Consider the following 17,520-nt stretch of genomic DNA (forward strand, 5'->3'; position numbering starts at 1 on the left):
ATTCAAAATTTTGTTATCAATTATTATAATGTACTAATTATTTATTATTTATTTAAAATTATTATATTTTAGTTGTATATAAACACATAAATGTCATTGTATAGAAAGAATGAATACGATATTGATAATATCGAGTTCCTATTCTCATTTCATTCATTTTTTTATCTTTTGTTTATGCAAATACATCTTCTCTATCAGCTCCAACTCCTTCTCCATCCTCTAAACTGGAAAAATTCAAAAAATGGGCAGGTCTATGAATTTCATGATAAAATTCTTTCGGATTTGCCAATTGCAATTCATATTTCATATTTGGATCATGTCTCACACCTGTAACCACCAAAAATAAAAAAATAATAATTATATTATTTCAGTTTTAGCTAAGAAACAAAAATTAAATCTTACCCATAAAGTTATAATTCCAAGATCCTTGACTTGGGACCATAAAGAAACCAAGAAAACGATCAGATAATAACATTTGTACTTTTTCATAATGACTTGGTAAATAACCTTTAGGATTATTTCCCTTATCGGTATTTTGCTTTCCCCATTCAAAACCACTATATATAAATATAAAATTTAATAATAACAAGAAAAATGTTTAACAACGACGATAAATAATAAATTTGCTCATCAAAAAAAAAAAAAAAATCAAATACAAACCTAGGTGTTAATTTATATGCCGTAAGAGAACAAGATCCTGGCGTAAAACTGCAAGTAATAACAATAGTCTTTTCTCCATCCCAAATTGGATTTTCTGCCATTATTCGAGCGTGAGTAGATATATCCTAGTCAAATATAAATTAATATAAAATAACATAATATAAAATACACAATAAATTAAATAATAATTATAAATAAAATATATTAATAAATATATATTCAACAATATATATTGACAATACAAAACCTGTGGCGATAATTGTGGCAATTCATTAGGTTGAGTATGAATCCAACCGAGAGGCTCCATTTCCTTAAGATATTGATGATTTGGAAGTGTATTAGGTAAATGAACTGTTTGATGAGTACCCCATTGTGGTGCCATAACTATACATCGTATTTCTTTAACTTGTGGATTATCTGGTGGGCTAATTCCATATAAATATCCCGCTATCTATACAAATAATAATAACAATAATAACAGTAATAATATATTTAATTTCTTTTAGTGAAAATGAGAAAATAAATTTATTTTTATAAAATATAATATACAAAAATAAGTATATAAAAGGCATACCTGCGCTCGTAAATCTGAAATAGTGACGAATTTTTTGAGAACATTCTTTGGCAAAATATATGTGTAACCAGTTTCCTTAATATCATCGGATGATACATATATATGATTAGTTCGAAGATGCAAATTGGTAGCAGAAATTGCTCTTACTCGCCATTCAGTTTTCGAACTAAATGTTTGTGTTTCATAATTGGAAGTTGTCGCCGTGATAATTTCGTCTCCATGTTTGTTTACTGTCCTTGTAGTCGTTGCTGTAAGCTGCGATTGTTCTTTTGTTTGCTTTTCTATTTCAGCAATTTGTTGACGTTGTGCAGAGGGTGCACTAATTTCCATACCCAAGATAATATCTCGAATTTCTGATTGAGTCAATGATGCAACATTCACACTAAGAATAACAATTTCATATTATATGGATATTTATATTTTTATACATACAAATAAATAAAAAATATTAAAAAATACATACTTGTTTTTTTTACCATAGTCAGCCAAAATAAGATCTTTTAATTGTACCTCGACTTTAATCCATTCATCATCTGTCAAAGAAGGCCATATATGATGTGGTTCTGTTATAGTTGTTTTGTCAGGTTTTAGAACAACTTTTGTTCTTTCAGTATTAACATGTAATGCACGAAGAATTAGAATCAGACGTGAGAATGCCTATAAAAAAAAATAAATATATTTAAAAATATATATAAATATTAAAATATTAAAAAAAGAAAATTAATAAAAAAAATTATAAATTATTACCGTATACGATGAAATAGTTTTCAACCAATCATCATATAAATTGAATAATACCATTTGAGGTTCTGTTGCTTTTAATATCAAGTCACCAAACTTTTCAACTTTCAAACAAGCTTGAAATGGTAATTGAAGTTCTGATCCTTTGATAACAATATTAGGAAAATCTAGTAAATGCACTTCTAAAGGATCCAACATTCCTTTTCTTGTTACTATAATTTGCTTCGGCTGTTCTTCAACTGGTAAAGATCGAATAAGAGCAGCTACTTCTTCAGCAGTTTTCCATTTTGCCAACTACGATAATACGTTAATTATAGAATAAAAACTTTTCAATCATATTCATTATTTACTTTTTCATAATTGTAATAAATGTTTTAAATGCATCTTACCTGACCTAAACGTTTTTGACCAGCCCAAACGGAAGTATGAATAATCTTTAAAAACAATTGACCAGTTCGAGGATTGAAAATAAAGATTGCTCCATTTATAGGTTTTGTAGTTAAATTACCTTCAAATGTTTTATGAATTGTAACACGATATACGTTAGTATCATCGACAAACCTAATAAATCAAATAAAAAAAAATGCTCAATATAACAATTACATATTTATCATACAAATAAAAATAAATGTAAGAAAAAAAAAATACCAAATAATTTGATTCGAAAAAAGTTCTCCATAATTTTGTGAAGATAAATATGGTTCTGTAGGTTCTGATGAATAAAGTTGTAATGCTTTTCGAATGCGTTCTCGTAATACATATAAAGCAGGATTAGCTTTCATTATTTTTGCCATTGCTTGTTGTATAAGAGGCTTACACCCTGGGAACCAATTACCATAAGCACTATAAACAAAAATACAAATAAATAAATCATGAAATATTTTTACATATATGAACATTATTTGCTAAAGATTATTTTTATATATAGCGATCAAAAAAATCATCTTTTGCATTTTTGATCTGACATATTTAAATATCTTATTTAATATTCAATATATTGAAATAAAAAAAATTTTATTTTTATTTTTAAATCAGAGGAAATAAATATTTGATATAATTGAATAGTATATTAAAGATTATATCTTGATAATTAATTTTGAATTCCAATATAATTTTAAAATTGCAATTAATGAATAAAAATATTTAAATATTAAAACATATACCTATGTAAATTATAAGCTAAATCTATAGCTATTAATAGTCCTGTTGGCGATGGATAAATAGACATATTATCCGTTGTATAATCTAAGAATTTAGCTCTAGCATATCGTTCGATATCATGAGAATCATAATCTCCCCATCTAAGTTGCACATCTATCCAATATTTTTGTGTAGTTGTATTATCCATAAGATCTCTGTTCAAAAAATAAAATATCATTAAAATATTCTCTATAAATATATAAATGAAAATAAAAGAAAAAGAAATGATTACTTTGAATCGGCAAGTAATGATGGTCTAGATACGTTCCACTTATATGCAGAGAAAAGCAAAATATCAGCACAAGAAGAGTTCATTTTGTATGATTTTCTAGGATGAATGGTCTCTTTTTGAACAGTTTCGATTTCTAAAGCATCTAATTCTTGATCAAAAACTTGACAAAGATCCATCACAATCGATTCATGTACTTTTTGCCACAAGTGTGCACGAAATATTTGAATTAATGAAATTTTCAATGTTGGAATTTTACCATGCATAAATATTCCTGTTAAATCCAATTGAACCTAACAAAAACAGACAATAAATAAAATATACAATAAATAAAAATTTCAAGAAATCATTGAACAATCAAAAATATACATTTCTTAATAATTATAATAAATTAGTATATAAATATTACCTGAAAACCAACATAAACATTTGCTCTATTAATAGTTGGTGACCACCATAAAGTAAATCGACGATTTGGAATTTGATTCAAACCAGATCTTTGTGCGTTAGTTAATTTCTTATATTTCATAGATTCTTCAAATCCAGATGCTTTCTCCCTATGTAAAAAAAATAATAAACGATAGATTAGCATTTTGATTCTTAGCATTGATTAAATTTTTATGAATTTAAATTTAAAAAATCTAAAAATGAAATTGGAAAAAAATTAAAAAAGAATTACCAGAAAAGACCTTCCCAAGTTGGAAAGTATGTTCCTTTAAAAAGAGTATGTTCTAAAATACCTTCTACACCACCAAGGGCTTGTATCATATCTGTTCGATAATTATTTAAATTCCACAGTTTACCATCATGACGTTGATGAGTCCACCAAAATGGATTTTGTTTCAATACCTAAAATCACATAAACAAAAAATAATACTTCTTATATAAAATATAAACGAAAATAGATTCAATAATAAAATGCAATAAGATAATACCTGATACTGTTTAAATTCTGTACGTATTCTCCAACCTTTGTCATAGGCAAGGGTATGTCTATCTTTCTGGAATAAAGTATTTATCCTAGGAATACCACGATCCCAACTATCTTCAAGATCTTCCAAAGTAAGTCTACGATTTTGCGCATTAGCTTCTTGTCGTTTTAATGCATATTCTGCCCATACTCGTTGAGAATCTATGAACTCTGATTCCCAAGGTTGAATATATCGATATAAGTTTGGAATTAACTGATCTTCATCGTGACTCATGCCCGAACGAAAATGAGTAATACCAACATCAGTTTGTTTTGACCATCTTAAATCTGACTGTAACATTTTTTGCAATTATATTTGTATTTTTTTTTTTTTTTTTTTTGGAAAATATTGAGATATTATAATAATATTTCTGAGATATTATAATAAGAAAAGTTTTTAACTTGTTAGCCTACCTGAGGTATAAGTACATGTCCCATTGAGAGCATTCCAAGTCCACCTAATTCTTTCGGCGTGTAAAATACTACTGGTGGAAATCGCGAAGGCATTTTTGAATTAAGACCAATTTTAATACGTGTCTGAATTTTATTTTCACATTTTACCAACAAATCTAAGAGTTCTTGTGTGTTCACTACAGCTTCACGAAAATAAGTCATGAGTCCAATTAAAGCTGTATTCCATTTATTAACAATTTTTGTGAAAGTTGTAGATCCAGAAGCCATAAGGATTTGTCTAACTCTATTATGAAATCGTTGTAGACTTTCATCATCGACTCTCAAGAAACATTGAGCAGTTCTTTCTTTCGTAATTTCATTTTGTAAATTCCATACTCCATCCCTATGTGTAAACTCTTCATGAGTAGTTCTACATTTTGGCAAAATTCTGCATTCAAATCCACTCATGTTAAATAGCAAATTAGGATTATCTTTACTATACACACTAACAAAACTATTTTCCCATTGTATCGTAGTTGTAGAGCGAGGTAACCGATTTTTAATATCCCAAAATACGGCACGACCTCTGCAAGATAAAAAAAAAGAAAATTTTAAAGTTTATAAAATAATTAAATAAAAATAATAACAAAGAAGAACTAACAATTATTACTATAACTATTATTTACTTACAAATTAACATCATGTTTCATAAGACGCATTCGTGCATCTCGAGGCCAACATTTTTTATTATTATAACCAACGATATTTTCATTATTAGGATCTGGATGTTCCGTCAAATATCTTTGAATTAGATCTCTTGCTTCATCAGCAGAAAATCTATTAATATAAAATATATATAATACATATAATAATATAATAATACATAATATATAATATAATACATATATTAAATATTAATTTATAACTTAATAATTTAATTAAAATGCAAAATGTATATGTGTATATATAAACAATATAACAGTCTTTTGAAGAGATTATAAATTTTTTATTTTATTATTATAAATTTTTAATTTTACCTTAAAAACAAATGTATTCTATCAACGTATCTGCAATATAATCTAATAGGATGTGCTGTTTCTGATGCTACATCTTGAAAAGTCAAAAAATCATTTGGCATTTGAGGAGGACCAGCCATTTCACTAGCTCTTTGCAATCCAAGAACCAGCAAATCTAATACTAGACCATAATATTGTGCTATAAATGATGCAAATTGTAGACCTCTAATTATTCCATAACTGTTTGTATGATTCATATCCTAAATAATCATATATCTTATATTTTTTATTATTTATTTAATACAATTGATACATGCAAATTAACAAAATAAGCAACATACCTTATAATTTATAACAACATTATTCTTTGCAGTCATATAATCGGCTATATTATGATCAACAATTAATCGAAGAAGCCTGTTTAATAATGTCAAATCGATTTTTTCGTATAATTTTTCAAACTTTGATTCTAATAATACATTACACTCTCCTTCGCTAACATCCCAAACATCTTGTAGATTATTAATACCCTGACACCACTTATATACCAATAAAGGCGGTGGTTCTGTATCTGAAGGTTTAACCCATGGTGGGAACAATCTTCGTTTATCTGCTTCATACCATAAATATTGATCCAAATAAGCATCTGTAATTTTTTCAAGAGGTTCGACATCGTATACAGGAATCAGATGACTATAAAGATCCATAAATTCAATTCCCACCTATAAAAAAAATATATAAAAATATCATAAAAATAAACAATATAAAAATTGTAGAAAGACTCTCTCTCAACCTCTTTGAATGCTCTTTGTGTTAAAAGATGACGTTTAATTCTAGACAACGCTTCATGTGGATTATCATACGCTTGTTCTATTAAACCAAGTTCTTCGCGTTGGCTTTGATTCAATCTTGATTTAACACTATATGCTTCCTTTAAGCGTTCCAAAGCTAATATTAAAAGTTTGGTATCATGTTTATAAGATAATGGTGGAAAAGGTATAGGAGCAAATCTTCTTGATTCTAACCAATGTACAGTAGTAGTATATATAGCTACTGCTTCTTCAGGAGAAATATAAGGACCATCCTGTATGCAAAAAAAATCAAAAGTTCATAAACTAATGATAATTGTTGATTTTAAAGATTATTTATTTTTAATTTATTTTTATTTGTACCTTCAAATAATTATGTTGTCGTTCTTGTTCGGCTTTAAGATAGAGTCGCGTAAGACGACCTAGATTCTTTTTGCACACAGTTTTATCTACAGTCGCTCCACGTCTAATACGTTCTCGATTATAATGTGCAGTATTGGTCCACCAATCTGCTTTCATTTTAACATAACGAAGAATCATATTTTCGATTGGTATTGGTAATCCAGGAACCTAGAGAAAATGTTGATCAAAAAACTAATATAAATAAAAAGTCTATATCATCAATAAAAAAATTAAAAATTAAATTATAATAAATAAACCTTCCATGGAATATTAGCTTTCCAACACCTCCATGCTTCACTAAGATGTTGAAGTATTGTACGAGCTTTATTCTGTTTAATTCCTTCTGGCATCATATCTACAATATCATGCATTACTGATGCTCTTAATTCAAGATCGAAATGCGATTCTACTCTTTGTTTTGTTACAGTTTTTGCAACTCCCTTTGAATGACGACCTTCGAATTGCCTCGACAACAAATTTCCTAACCATCTTTCTAATAATGGCGTAATTCCTCTCATAAAAAAAAGCCATACTCTCCAGCCTGGCGCCCAAAATCCACAACCAGGACCTTTTCCAACAGGGCCCTATCCATTTATATATCCATTATAAAAATAATTAATAATTTATTATAATATTTAAATGATATTAATAACATATGATAGTAATGTAATATAATGATAATAATAACAGACATTAAATAACATTAATAACAAGCGTGTATTCTTACCGTATTAAAACGATAATAAATTAAATGTTTTAAATCTTTACACATCCTAATTTGTCGCATTAATTTATATTTATATCGATACATTCCAGTTAATTGACCAACATGCGCAAAAATATATTGCAATCCATCGGCAAGTTGAAATGCATCAACATTATTCAAACGATATTGTACATGAGAATCTATGATCAATTTCGTTAAACGTAGAATCTCACGACATAAATGAAAAGCTGAAAAAATAAAATTTTCTTAATAATTTTATACCATTACTAGTAAAATGAATGTAATACACATTTTTTTTAGCACTTACCATTTCCAAATCTAGATTTCTTTCTTTCCTTCGTCGTGAGAGTTTTAACCGGTTTCAAGTTAAAATTATAATCCAAATGAAGATAATTTAAATTTTTTCTATGAATGAGTAAATTCAACATATTATATCCCTGTCTACAGACTTGTAGACCAGCTTCAACCCAATCTATTGTAGTAGTTTGAAAAAATTTAGTTGACTTGAAAGATCGAAACAAGTAACGTTTCTTTTGTGGTTTAGGATGTCTGTGTTTTAATGCATTCAACACAAAGTATTTCAATAGTTTTTGATAACTAACTCGAACTTTAACGGGTTGTCCTGGTGGACAATGTTCTCTATACCAAGATTTCACTAAAGGAATGTCAATGGCTCGTCTTGTTCTGCCGGAACGAGTATTAAATGGTCTTGGTGCCCATAATAAAGCTATTCCATTCGCTGTATTATCAGTATATAACGGCGTTTCTTGAAGAAAAGGTTGTACTTCTTCGGGAAGCACAAAATCTTCATCATCCTCAATTTGTGGTTCTACTGTCTAAAAAATATATAAAATTTGTACATTTTAAAAATATAATTAGCTTATATCAATTATTCTAATTAAATATAAGTTATATATTTAAATACATACCTTTAGTGAATTTCTATGAGAAATAGGATTAATTAAAGGATCAAAATAAAACGCAGGTAAATCAGGATCTTCAGTTTTTATATAGACAACATTTGGAGCATGGTACCTGTAAATATAATTTAAAAATTTCATTATTATAATTCCATTAATTTTATTCTATTAAATTATATTAAAAAATTATACATGAACATTCATCAAATATTGTAGGTGATTTCAGCAGTTGCCTTTTATACTGTACAAAGGATACGAATAACAATCACCTTCTATTACTTTACCACACTGCTAGTAAGACTTTAATAAACTAAGAATAAATGAATCTTAAAACTCGTGTGGGAATATTTATTCTATTGAATAACTTTATATTACTCACCAAGATAAATGCACAAAATGTGGCATATTATTATATAAGTAAGGAAATGCAATACGATATTCTGTTCTTATAGGCTGTCTAATAATAATTTTATTGATATCATTAAATTCGTTCCAATCTTCATCAGCTGCATTTGAATCCTTCACTAATGGTTCAAATTTTGGACCACCCGGTATAGCCATATTTAATGCTTTTGCAGTAAAAAATGATTTTGGATCAAAAAGATAAAAGAAATTTTGATCAACTAAATCCGTTAATAATTGATTAGCCAAACGATATAAAGTCGCCATCTGTGGCAAAGTCAAATTCCATCTTCGATAAGTAGATCCATTTACATGCCTGTAATATCATTAATAATTAAATTATTAATAATTTTGGTAAATAATGTTAACATTATAAAATATAAATTATCAATTCAGTATAGCGTTTTATCTAGTTAATAGTAACTTGTAGTACTCATCTCGAATAAGACTGTCAAATTACTATAACCATCAACTCACATATTAGTTGATTTCAGGACCCCTACGCGATTCATCATAATATAAAAAATATATTTTCAAATTTTATCATTTTAAATGATTAACATAAATAAATGAAATAAAAAATATTCTTAATTCTTAAAAATCAATTAATATTTACTTTGTACCAACAAGTGGTTTATGTTCATAAAACCATGATGCAACGGATTCATCTTCTTCTGAATCCAATTCAATTTGAATAGCTTCCAAGGGTTCTACATCCAAAACATTATCTGCATAATCCAATGGAGGTTCTTCATCATCGAATGGTGGAAATCTCATTCTTTTGAAATGTCTACGATCCCGTTTCTCTCTTCGCATCATAATCCACATTGTACTATAATAAAAAATAATAATAAAAAAAATAAATAAATAAAATGTAAATATTATATATAAAATATTTTTAAAATCATATTAATTCTTTTTTGGATTTCAGAATATATTTATTTATTATTATTATTATTATATATTATTTATTATTATTAAATAATGGAATAAATAAAATTTTATTCTTTTTTAACTTACCCCCATTGTGCAATATATACAGGTTCTATAACCCAAGGAATTTCATTTACAAATGTAATTGCACCTGTAATATGATAAAGAACCTTTACATCTCGAATTTGTTCCCAGGGCATTGGCATATTTTCTAGAAGTTTCATAACTGCATGAGGCATATATTTTAATGCTCTAAAATAAAATCAAGAAATTATTTTTTTTATAAAAACATTAATATTAATTTTTTAATATTATTTACACATTATATTTATATATTAATATATTAATAATTTAATTTAGTTATTAATAATTAAATTAATAATTTAATTTTTGATACACATATTTACTAACCCTAAATAAACTCGTTTGTCATGTCTATATTTGCGACTACTCATGTCTCCATGATCTCTAATAATTTTTCTTATATGTTCAGGAGGCATATCTTCTTTTTGAGCATCCACAAAACCAAACTTCCTTTTTTCAGCAAATCTTTTTGACTGAAGTTGTTGCCATTTTTGAGCTAAAATTATATAAATATTTTAAATAATATTAATATAAATAATAATAAATATTTATATATATATTATAAATACATTATATTTTTACATACATTAATATATATATATATATATATATATATATATATATATATATATATAATATATAAAAATTATTAAATCTTAACTAAAAACTTAACTAAAAACTTCTATCATAATTAAAAAATCTTTAAATTAATAACAATTTCAAATTTTATTACACAATCATCATATTAACTTATATTTAATCTTCCTTTCAAAAGTTTAGAAAATATTAATTTTTTAAATACCTTTTTCTTGAAGTTTATCTTCTGACAAAACTTCCGGTTGCTTAGGCATTTGTGGCAATGGTGGTCCTGCTATTGCTTGCATATGAGCATGATGAGCAGCTTGTGCATGTGCGGCAGCTTGAGCATGAGCTTGAGCTGCAGCTAACTGAGCATGAGCTTGTTGTTGAGCCATCATAGTGGCCCAAGGATTAGGACCCAATAAATATGGTGGAATTGACATTTTTTCAAATTAAATAAGTAGAACAAAACTATAATAAAAACATTATATTATATTTTAATATTTGTTATATCATATTTTAATTTTTATCTAAATTTAATATAAAATATCATGCATATTAAAATGATGAAGTATCGTCTATGTATATATATAGTTATGAATTTGATAAATAAAAGTATTCATCAATTAATTTATACTTTTCTTATCTTTTTTATTTTAATTTAATATGTATTCATATAAAAATGTATTACTTAAATAAATATTTCTATTAATCTTCTATCAAATATACCAAATATACTAATGTATCACATAACCTATAAATTATAAATTATTTAAATAAATGTTTCTAGTGATATATTAAAAAAATGGATATATTAAAAAAAATATTTTTAATAACATATCTTAACTAAAGTATAACTATATAAATTTGATTTATAGATACTGTTATAATTTGTAGATTAGTATAATTGTAAATAGTTTCATTAAAATCTTACATCAATTAAACGTTTTATAAAATTTTACATTTCCATTGCAATAAATATGTCTTTATGATTTCAATTTACTTACAATTGTTAATTAATTTAAAATAATTAATTAGTTTGAATAATCGACAAAAATATGAAATATTTCAGTCATCTAATACGAATAAATAGCAAATACATACAATGATTGTAATTAACTCAATATAATATCGTAAATAGATATCGTTATATTGTATAAAATATTAAATAATTAAAATTTTAATTATTTTTTTCTTTTCTATTTGATATAATTACATAAAATTTAATAAAATTTTATTTGAAATATCTATAAATTGTAAACTTACGTTATTTTTTATATGGTACCAAGCATGTCAAGTACATGTGAAAAGTGACGCTATTGTTGCTCTAAATTATGTAAGTATTTAGATGTTCCTCTTTGTAACCTAACCATAATTTAATGTCCAATTAAGAGAACAATTCAATATTTTTGCATTCTCTAATTTTGATCATATCGTAGATGGCGTAATCATAATCTTTTCCATTTTTTATGCATTTTAAAATATATTAAAACATTAATAATTGTAATATATTTAAAAAATAAACAATTTATCTTGCAAATTTATTTCAAATTAAATATAAATTTTTTATTTGATCTTAATATTTTTTTTTTCTAATTTGATCTTAATAATTTTAAAATTTTAAATTGGATTGAAGACTGATTTATAAAGATTATATTATAATACAGTTTATCATTAAGAACAGAAAACTATATGTAACTTTATACAAAGTAGAGTCAACTTATTTCACATTCATCACATTCATTAATGAGAAATGTATATTTCTTGTTTCTATTTTCAAATAGAATAAAACTTTTAAATGTTTCTATATACTTATTATATATTTTATGCTAGATTAGAGTTGGCATTCACGTTGGAACATAGTTTGTGTCTGGAGTACTTGAATCGTTTCATGTTTCTTTTTCAAAATTTCTGATATTCCTTTTTGTCATTATTTTGTCATAAGATAAGAAAGTGAAAAAAGGAACAAAATAGTAAATAATCTTCGTAATATTACACATACTTTTATATAGATTTTGTAATTCACGTTTATAGGTAATTTAATCTATCACAAAATCAGTGTGGAACACGCAAATAAAGGGAAGTATAATATACTACCGCATTTACGCACATACGTAGATATCTATGTTATTCGAACACATTAAGATCAATTAAAGTTATTGACGAAAAAAACTTTTAAATGTGATTACGTTGTAAGAAGAATGGCTGGGGTATTTGACATAGAATTACATGACGGAGACTCTATAAATCAAGACGAGTCGGATGATGATATCGTTGAAAATAGAGAAGTTCGTGTTTTGTTAAATTTTATTAATTTTAAGTTATTATAACAGGTTTATGATATGTTTCATTTTTTTTTAGGAAGAATATAATCGTACTACAAATATAAATACAATATTAGAGTAAGTAGAATAAATTTTTCAAAATGTATAATATTGTCTACTGAATATTGTTAAAAATATATTATTATATTATAATGTATATATATAATGTATATAAATGTATTATAATAATAATCATAGAATATTTAATTGTTATATATATATATATATATATTTGATTGTCTTTTTATTTTTTTTTTTAAAGGAAAATTGAAAAATTTTATTTTTTTATAGATCTGATAATTTAGAAAGAGTACAATTATCAGAGCAAAATGTCAATGCAGGACAAGAGAAAACTGGTCCGCAAGATTTTGAATTATGTAAAATTCTTGGAGAAGGTGGATATGGAAAAGTTTTTCAAGTAAAAAAAGTAACTGGAAAAGATAAAGGCAGTATTTTTGCAATGAAGGTAAATATTTCTATTTATATATGTATGTAAAAAGTTTTAGTTTTTTTATTTGCATAGGTATTACGAAAAGCATCTATCATAAGAAATCAAAAGGACACAGCTCATACAAAAGCAGAAAGGAATATTTTAGAAGCAGTAAAAGTAAATAAATTTCAACATTTATAAGATATTTATTTATTTAGCTATTTATAAAAATTTATTTATCTTTTTTTTCAGCATCCATTTATTGTAAATTTAATGTATGCATTTCAAACTGGTGGTAAATTATATTTAATTTTGGAATATCTATGTGGAGGAGAACTCTTCACATACTTAGATAGAGAAGGCATTTTCTTAGAAGATACTGCTTGGTAAATTAATTTGTCAATTTATTTTATTAATTTAAATGATGATAAATGATAATATAATATAATAATATAAATTTATTATATTTTATATAAATTTTATCTATATTAATAATTTAAGTATAACTAAATTATTATATCTTTGTATTTTATATTTATAGTTTTTATTTATCTGAGATTATACTCGCATTGCAACATCTTCATAATCAGGGTATTATATACAGGTATTTTTAATCATTAATATTACTTATAATTTTTAATAGCATATAACTGGATTGATTATTTTTATAGGGATTTAAAACCAGAAAATATTTTATTAGATGGTGAAGGTCATGTTAAATTAACAGATTTTGGTCTTTGTAAAGAACATATAGAAGAAGGTACAGTAACACATACATTTTGTGGAACCATAGAGTATATGTAAGTAAAATATTATATTAATAAAAATTTTATTGTTAAATTAACTAAAAATAAATTTGAACTTAAATAATTTGGCTAAAAATATATATATTATAACTATCATTATCATTTAGGGCACCGGAAATTTTAACAAGAAGTGGACATGGAAAAGCAGTTGATTGGTGGAGTTTAGGTGCTTTAATGTTTGATATGCTTACTGGAATGGTATGTAAAATAAATACTACAAAATACTTTTAAAATATAAAATTGAATCAAATAACATAATTATATATATGTTATTCCTATAGCCACCATTTACAGGAGATGATAGAAGAAAAACAATCGAGAAGATTTTACGCGGAAAGTTAAATCTTCCGTTATATTTAACACCAGATGCAAGAGATTTAATACGAAAATTATTAAAAGTATCTTTTCATTTTTTTTCATAAAATAATAATTTTGTTTAGTTATTGCATAATTATTTTATATTAAATATAATAATTATATATTTGATAATATTTAATATGTTTTACATATTAATTATAGAGACAAGTATCACAAAGATTGGGATCTGGACCCGAAGATGCTGAACAAATTATGAATCATAATTTTTTTGAACATATTAACTGGCAAGATGTAATATCGCGAAAGTTAGAGCCTCCTTTTAAACCATCATTAGTAAGTATCATTAATTTAAATAAAATGCATTGCAATAATAAATTTATTACATAAATTTTTTAATATTTATAGAAAAGTGCCGATGATACATCGCAATTTGATGAACAATTCACAGCAACTGTACCAGTTGATTCACCAGTTGAAAGTACTTTAAGTGAATCTGCTAATATGATTTTTCAAGTAAGTTACAAAATAGATAATAAATATAATAGATATAATAATAAAAATAATAATAAAAATATATTCAAATTGATTTTTAAAATAAAATTATTAAAATTAATATAATGATTATTATTTGATTCAATATTAAAATAACATAACAAAATATTTACAGGGTTTTACATATGTAGCACCTAGTGTTTTGGAGGAAATGTGTGCTCAACCAAGGATTGTAAATGCTAGAAGTCCACGTAAAGGTTTCTTAAGTACAGGAAGTCTTCACAGTTTGTCATCAAGATCACCTGATGGTCATATTCGTACAACATCTCATTTTCATCAACATAGGTATTTTTAAACTTAATATTTCATTTATTACTTTGAAAAACACAAATAAATTTATAATTATTAATTATCTAAAATATGTGCTTCTATACTTGAAAAATTACTTTTTAATTTCTAGGCATCACGTTGTAGGTTCAAATAATATGGAAGATACTGAAATGGCGGATATAGGTCCGCTTTTTAATTTCTAAATATAGCATAATAAATTTAAATAATCAAATTAATAATAGAATCATTTATAACGAATAGAAGAAAATGTTGGATCTTCCATTTTAGATTCAGCAGAAAATTTGTAAAATTATGTCCCATAATATTTGTTCTTCGTTCTGACGAAAATAGTTTAACTATTTAATTATTGAATTTAATGCGATTTGAATTTAGATATAAACAATTCTAAACTTTAAAAGAAGTTACGCTTATAGAGCAGCGGTGCTACTCTACAAATCGTATGTAGGCCTGTAATTGCTCTAATATGACTGATAATTGTTTGCAATGTAAAAAAGTAATATTATATGCGCTTTTGTTGTGTAAATATGTGCAGATTTCGATAAGTACAATTTCTTTAAAAAAAATTCTATATCATTAAAAATCTGAAAAGTATTTTTGATGACATATCTCATCGACTAATTTATATACATATATATGTGTGTGTGTGTATATACAGGATGTTAGTATTGTAGAATATCTTTTGAGGATCAATTTTAATCAAAACAAATACAAAAATTGATATAATAATATAAAATTTCAGTTAAAATTTATTTATCATAAACAGTTGAAATAATTAATTATTATAAATAATTTAAATTTATATTAAACAAAAATATATAGCGAAGTGTAGAATGAAACAGTTGTAGAAATATTATGCTCTTTTCCCGTTTCACTTTATCTAATGCAAACTTAAATTATATATATAACTATAACTTAATAAATAAGCCAATATTTTTGTATATCTATTTTTGTTTTTGTTTCTAAAATTTACTTTTCAAAGATATTCCACAAATATGTTAATATAACACCTTCTATATACATATACAAGTTTATTGTTAGCATATAAGATGAAATTAAAAAATTCATTCAGCATATATATATTAAGAGGTTTATTCTAAAAAAATAAAGAGAAAAATAATCTATCGTTTCTTTAAAATAAATTGCTCGTAAAAATATGTAAATCGTATATCGTTCAATAAATTAAATAAATTCAAAAGAAATATTTGAATAAATATACATTCCAAACTAATTCAAGTTTCTCAAATGATAAATATATTTAATTTATATAGATTATGCTGATTAAAATAGAATATTGGATATAATTAAATTTGAATTTTTTTTGTTTTGCTAAAAAAAATTAATTTGTTTAAATAATACTATCATTAAAATATGTTATGAAAAGAGGCTTAAAAAAAAAAAGAAACAGCAGTATAAAATTGTATTAAGCTTTGTCATATAATATCAGAGAAGAATTATAAATATATTTATGTAAATATGGTTCTGTGAATTGCAAATAATGTTTCACAATAAGAAAAAATTAGAATTCATGCTATACAATATCTTATTTTTAAGATTAAAATTTTAAAAATGAATTAATTAATATATTTAAATTTTTTGATTAAGATTTATATGTTTCATCTTATATGTTTTCTCAAAGTTGTATTCCTTCGTTAAAATATGTATATGTTTTTACACATGTTTTTACACATGAAAAAATTTATGTCTTTCATTGATATTTTATTTATGTCTTTCACTATATATAATATAGTAATATGCTTAAGTTATACCTATAATATTTTTATAGATAATAATAAGTCATTGTTTTTTATTTACTGTTAATTCAATTTTATTTTTTACATGTAATCGTTGTGAAAATGACAATTATACAACAAAAATTTTAACTGCCCAAGTGTTCACAGCTAATAGCTGGATAGTATTAAATTTTCCATAGAAAAACTTATACATGCTCACCTATACACGTGTGTGTAGCAATATGTATGTAAAATTCTTGTTAATAGTTAATATGTTATAAAAGTAAAATGTTGAGAGTGAGAAATTAATATCTTATAAGATAAATATACAAAGATATGAAAATGCTCTCTTCCTTCTTTAAACTTTAAAAGATTATTCTAATGGTTTCATTTTCATATATTTCCATAACAAATTTACTAATAAAGAAGT

The 17,520-nt window shown here is 24.8% G+C and overlaps 2 protein-coding genes across 5 annotated transcripts; one reads left to right on the forward strand and one right to left on the reverse strand.

Moving 5' to 3' along the window:
* Positions 1-31: 31 nt before the first annotated feature.
* Positions 32-12,063, reverse strand: LOC551620 (pre-mRNA-processing-splicing factor 8). Of its 2 annotated transcripts, XM_624011.6 has the most exons (30): positions 11,906-12,063; positions 10,863-11,110; positions 10,388-10,556; positions 10,064-10,228; positions 9,660-9,875; positions 9,021-9,359; positions 8,651-8,756; positions 8,029-8,557; positions 7,722-7,948; positions 7,252-7,578; positions 6,956-7,162; positions 6,577-6,867; positions 6,125-6,505; positions 5,805-6,043; positions 5,458-5,604; positions 4,789-5,353; positions 4,340-4,666; positions 4,084-4,253; positions 3,814-3,961; positions 3,408-3,697; positions 3,139-3,330; positions 2,624-2,818; positions 2,365-2,536; positions 1,982-2,269; positions 1,698-1,891; positions 1,235-1,616; positions 908-1,111; positions 661-785; positions 403-557; positions 173-327 (listed from the first exon to the last, which is right to left on the reverse strand). In XM_624011.6, exons 2-30 carry the CDS (start codon positions 11,080-11,082, stop codon positions 173-175), a joined length of 7,125 nt encoding a protein of 2,374 aa, XP_624014.2. In that variant the 5' UTR covers positions 11,083-11,110; positions 11,906-12,063. The 2 variants fall into 2 exon arrangements, with proteins under 2 accessions (XP_016768675.1, XP_624014.2); XM_016913186.2 differs by lacking the exon at positions 11,906-12,063 and having other exon boundaries at positions 32-327; positions 10,863-11,082.
* On the forward strand, positions 11,959-16,312 carry LOC552549 (ribosomal protein S6 kinase beta-1). 3 transcript variants are annotated; one of them, XM_026443192.1, is made up of 14 exons: positions 11,959-11,975; positions 12,674-12,927; positions 13,001-13,041; positions 13,255-13,429; positions 13,487-13,570; positions 13,646-13,779; positions 13,935-13,997; positions 14,065-14,193; positions 14,307-14,397; positions 14,481-14,597; positions 14,719-14,850; positions 14,923-15,030; positions 15,185-15,354; positions 15,470-16,308. In XM_026443192.1, the coding sequence occupies exons 2-14, from the start codon at positions 12,841-12,843 to the stop codon at positions 15,540-15,542; spliced, it is 1,404 nt and encodes a 467-aa protein (XP_026298977.1). In that variant the 5' UTR covers positions 11,959-11,975; positions 12,674-12,840; the 3' UTR covers positions 15,543-16,308. The 3 variants fall into 3 exon arrangements, with proteins under 3 accessions (XP_026298977.1, XP_026298980.1, XP_026298983.1); XM_026443195.1 differs by lacking the exon at positions 11,959-11,975 and adding an exon at positions 12,067-12,083; XM_026443198.1 differs by lacking the exon at positions 11,959-11,975 and having other exon boundaries at positions 12,414-12,927; positions 15,484-16,312.
* The last annotated feature ends 1,208 nt before the right edge of the window (positions 16,313-17,520 follow it).

This window comes from Apis mellifera, linkage group LG1 (assembly GCF_003254395.2).
Source record: "Apis mellifera strain DH4 linkage group LG1, Amel_HAv3.1, whole genome shotgun sequence".
Lineage (NCBI taxonomy): Eukaryota > Metazoa > Arthropoda > Insecta > Hymenoptera > Apidae > Apis > Apis mellifera.

Bases quoted from the DNA above. Each gene is read 5' to 3' on its own strand.
- LOC552549 (XM_026443192.1), top strand. From the start codon at position 12,841: ATGGCTGGGGTATTTGACATAGAATTACATGACGGAGACTCTATAAAT. The intron at 13,780-13,934 runs GTAAATTAATTT...TTATATTTATAG, and splicing joins TTCTTAGAAGATACTGCTTG to TTTTTATTTATCTGAGATTA. The intron at 13,998-14,064 runs GTATTTTTAATC...TTATTTTTATAG, and splicing joins AATCAGGGTATTATATACAG to GGATTTAAAACCAGAAAATA.
- LOC551620 (XM_016913186.2), bottom strand. From the start codon at position 11,082: ATGTCAATTCCACCATATTTATTGGGTCCTAATCCTTGGGCCACTATG. The intron at 10,229-10,387 runs GTTAGTAAATAT...ATTTTATTTTAG, and splicing joins GACAAACGAGTTTATTTAGG to AGCATTAAAATATATGCCTC. The intron at 2,537-2,623 runs GTATTTTTTTTT...TTGATTTATTAG, and splicing joins TTTTCGAATCAAATTATTTG to GTTTGTCGATGATACTAACG.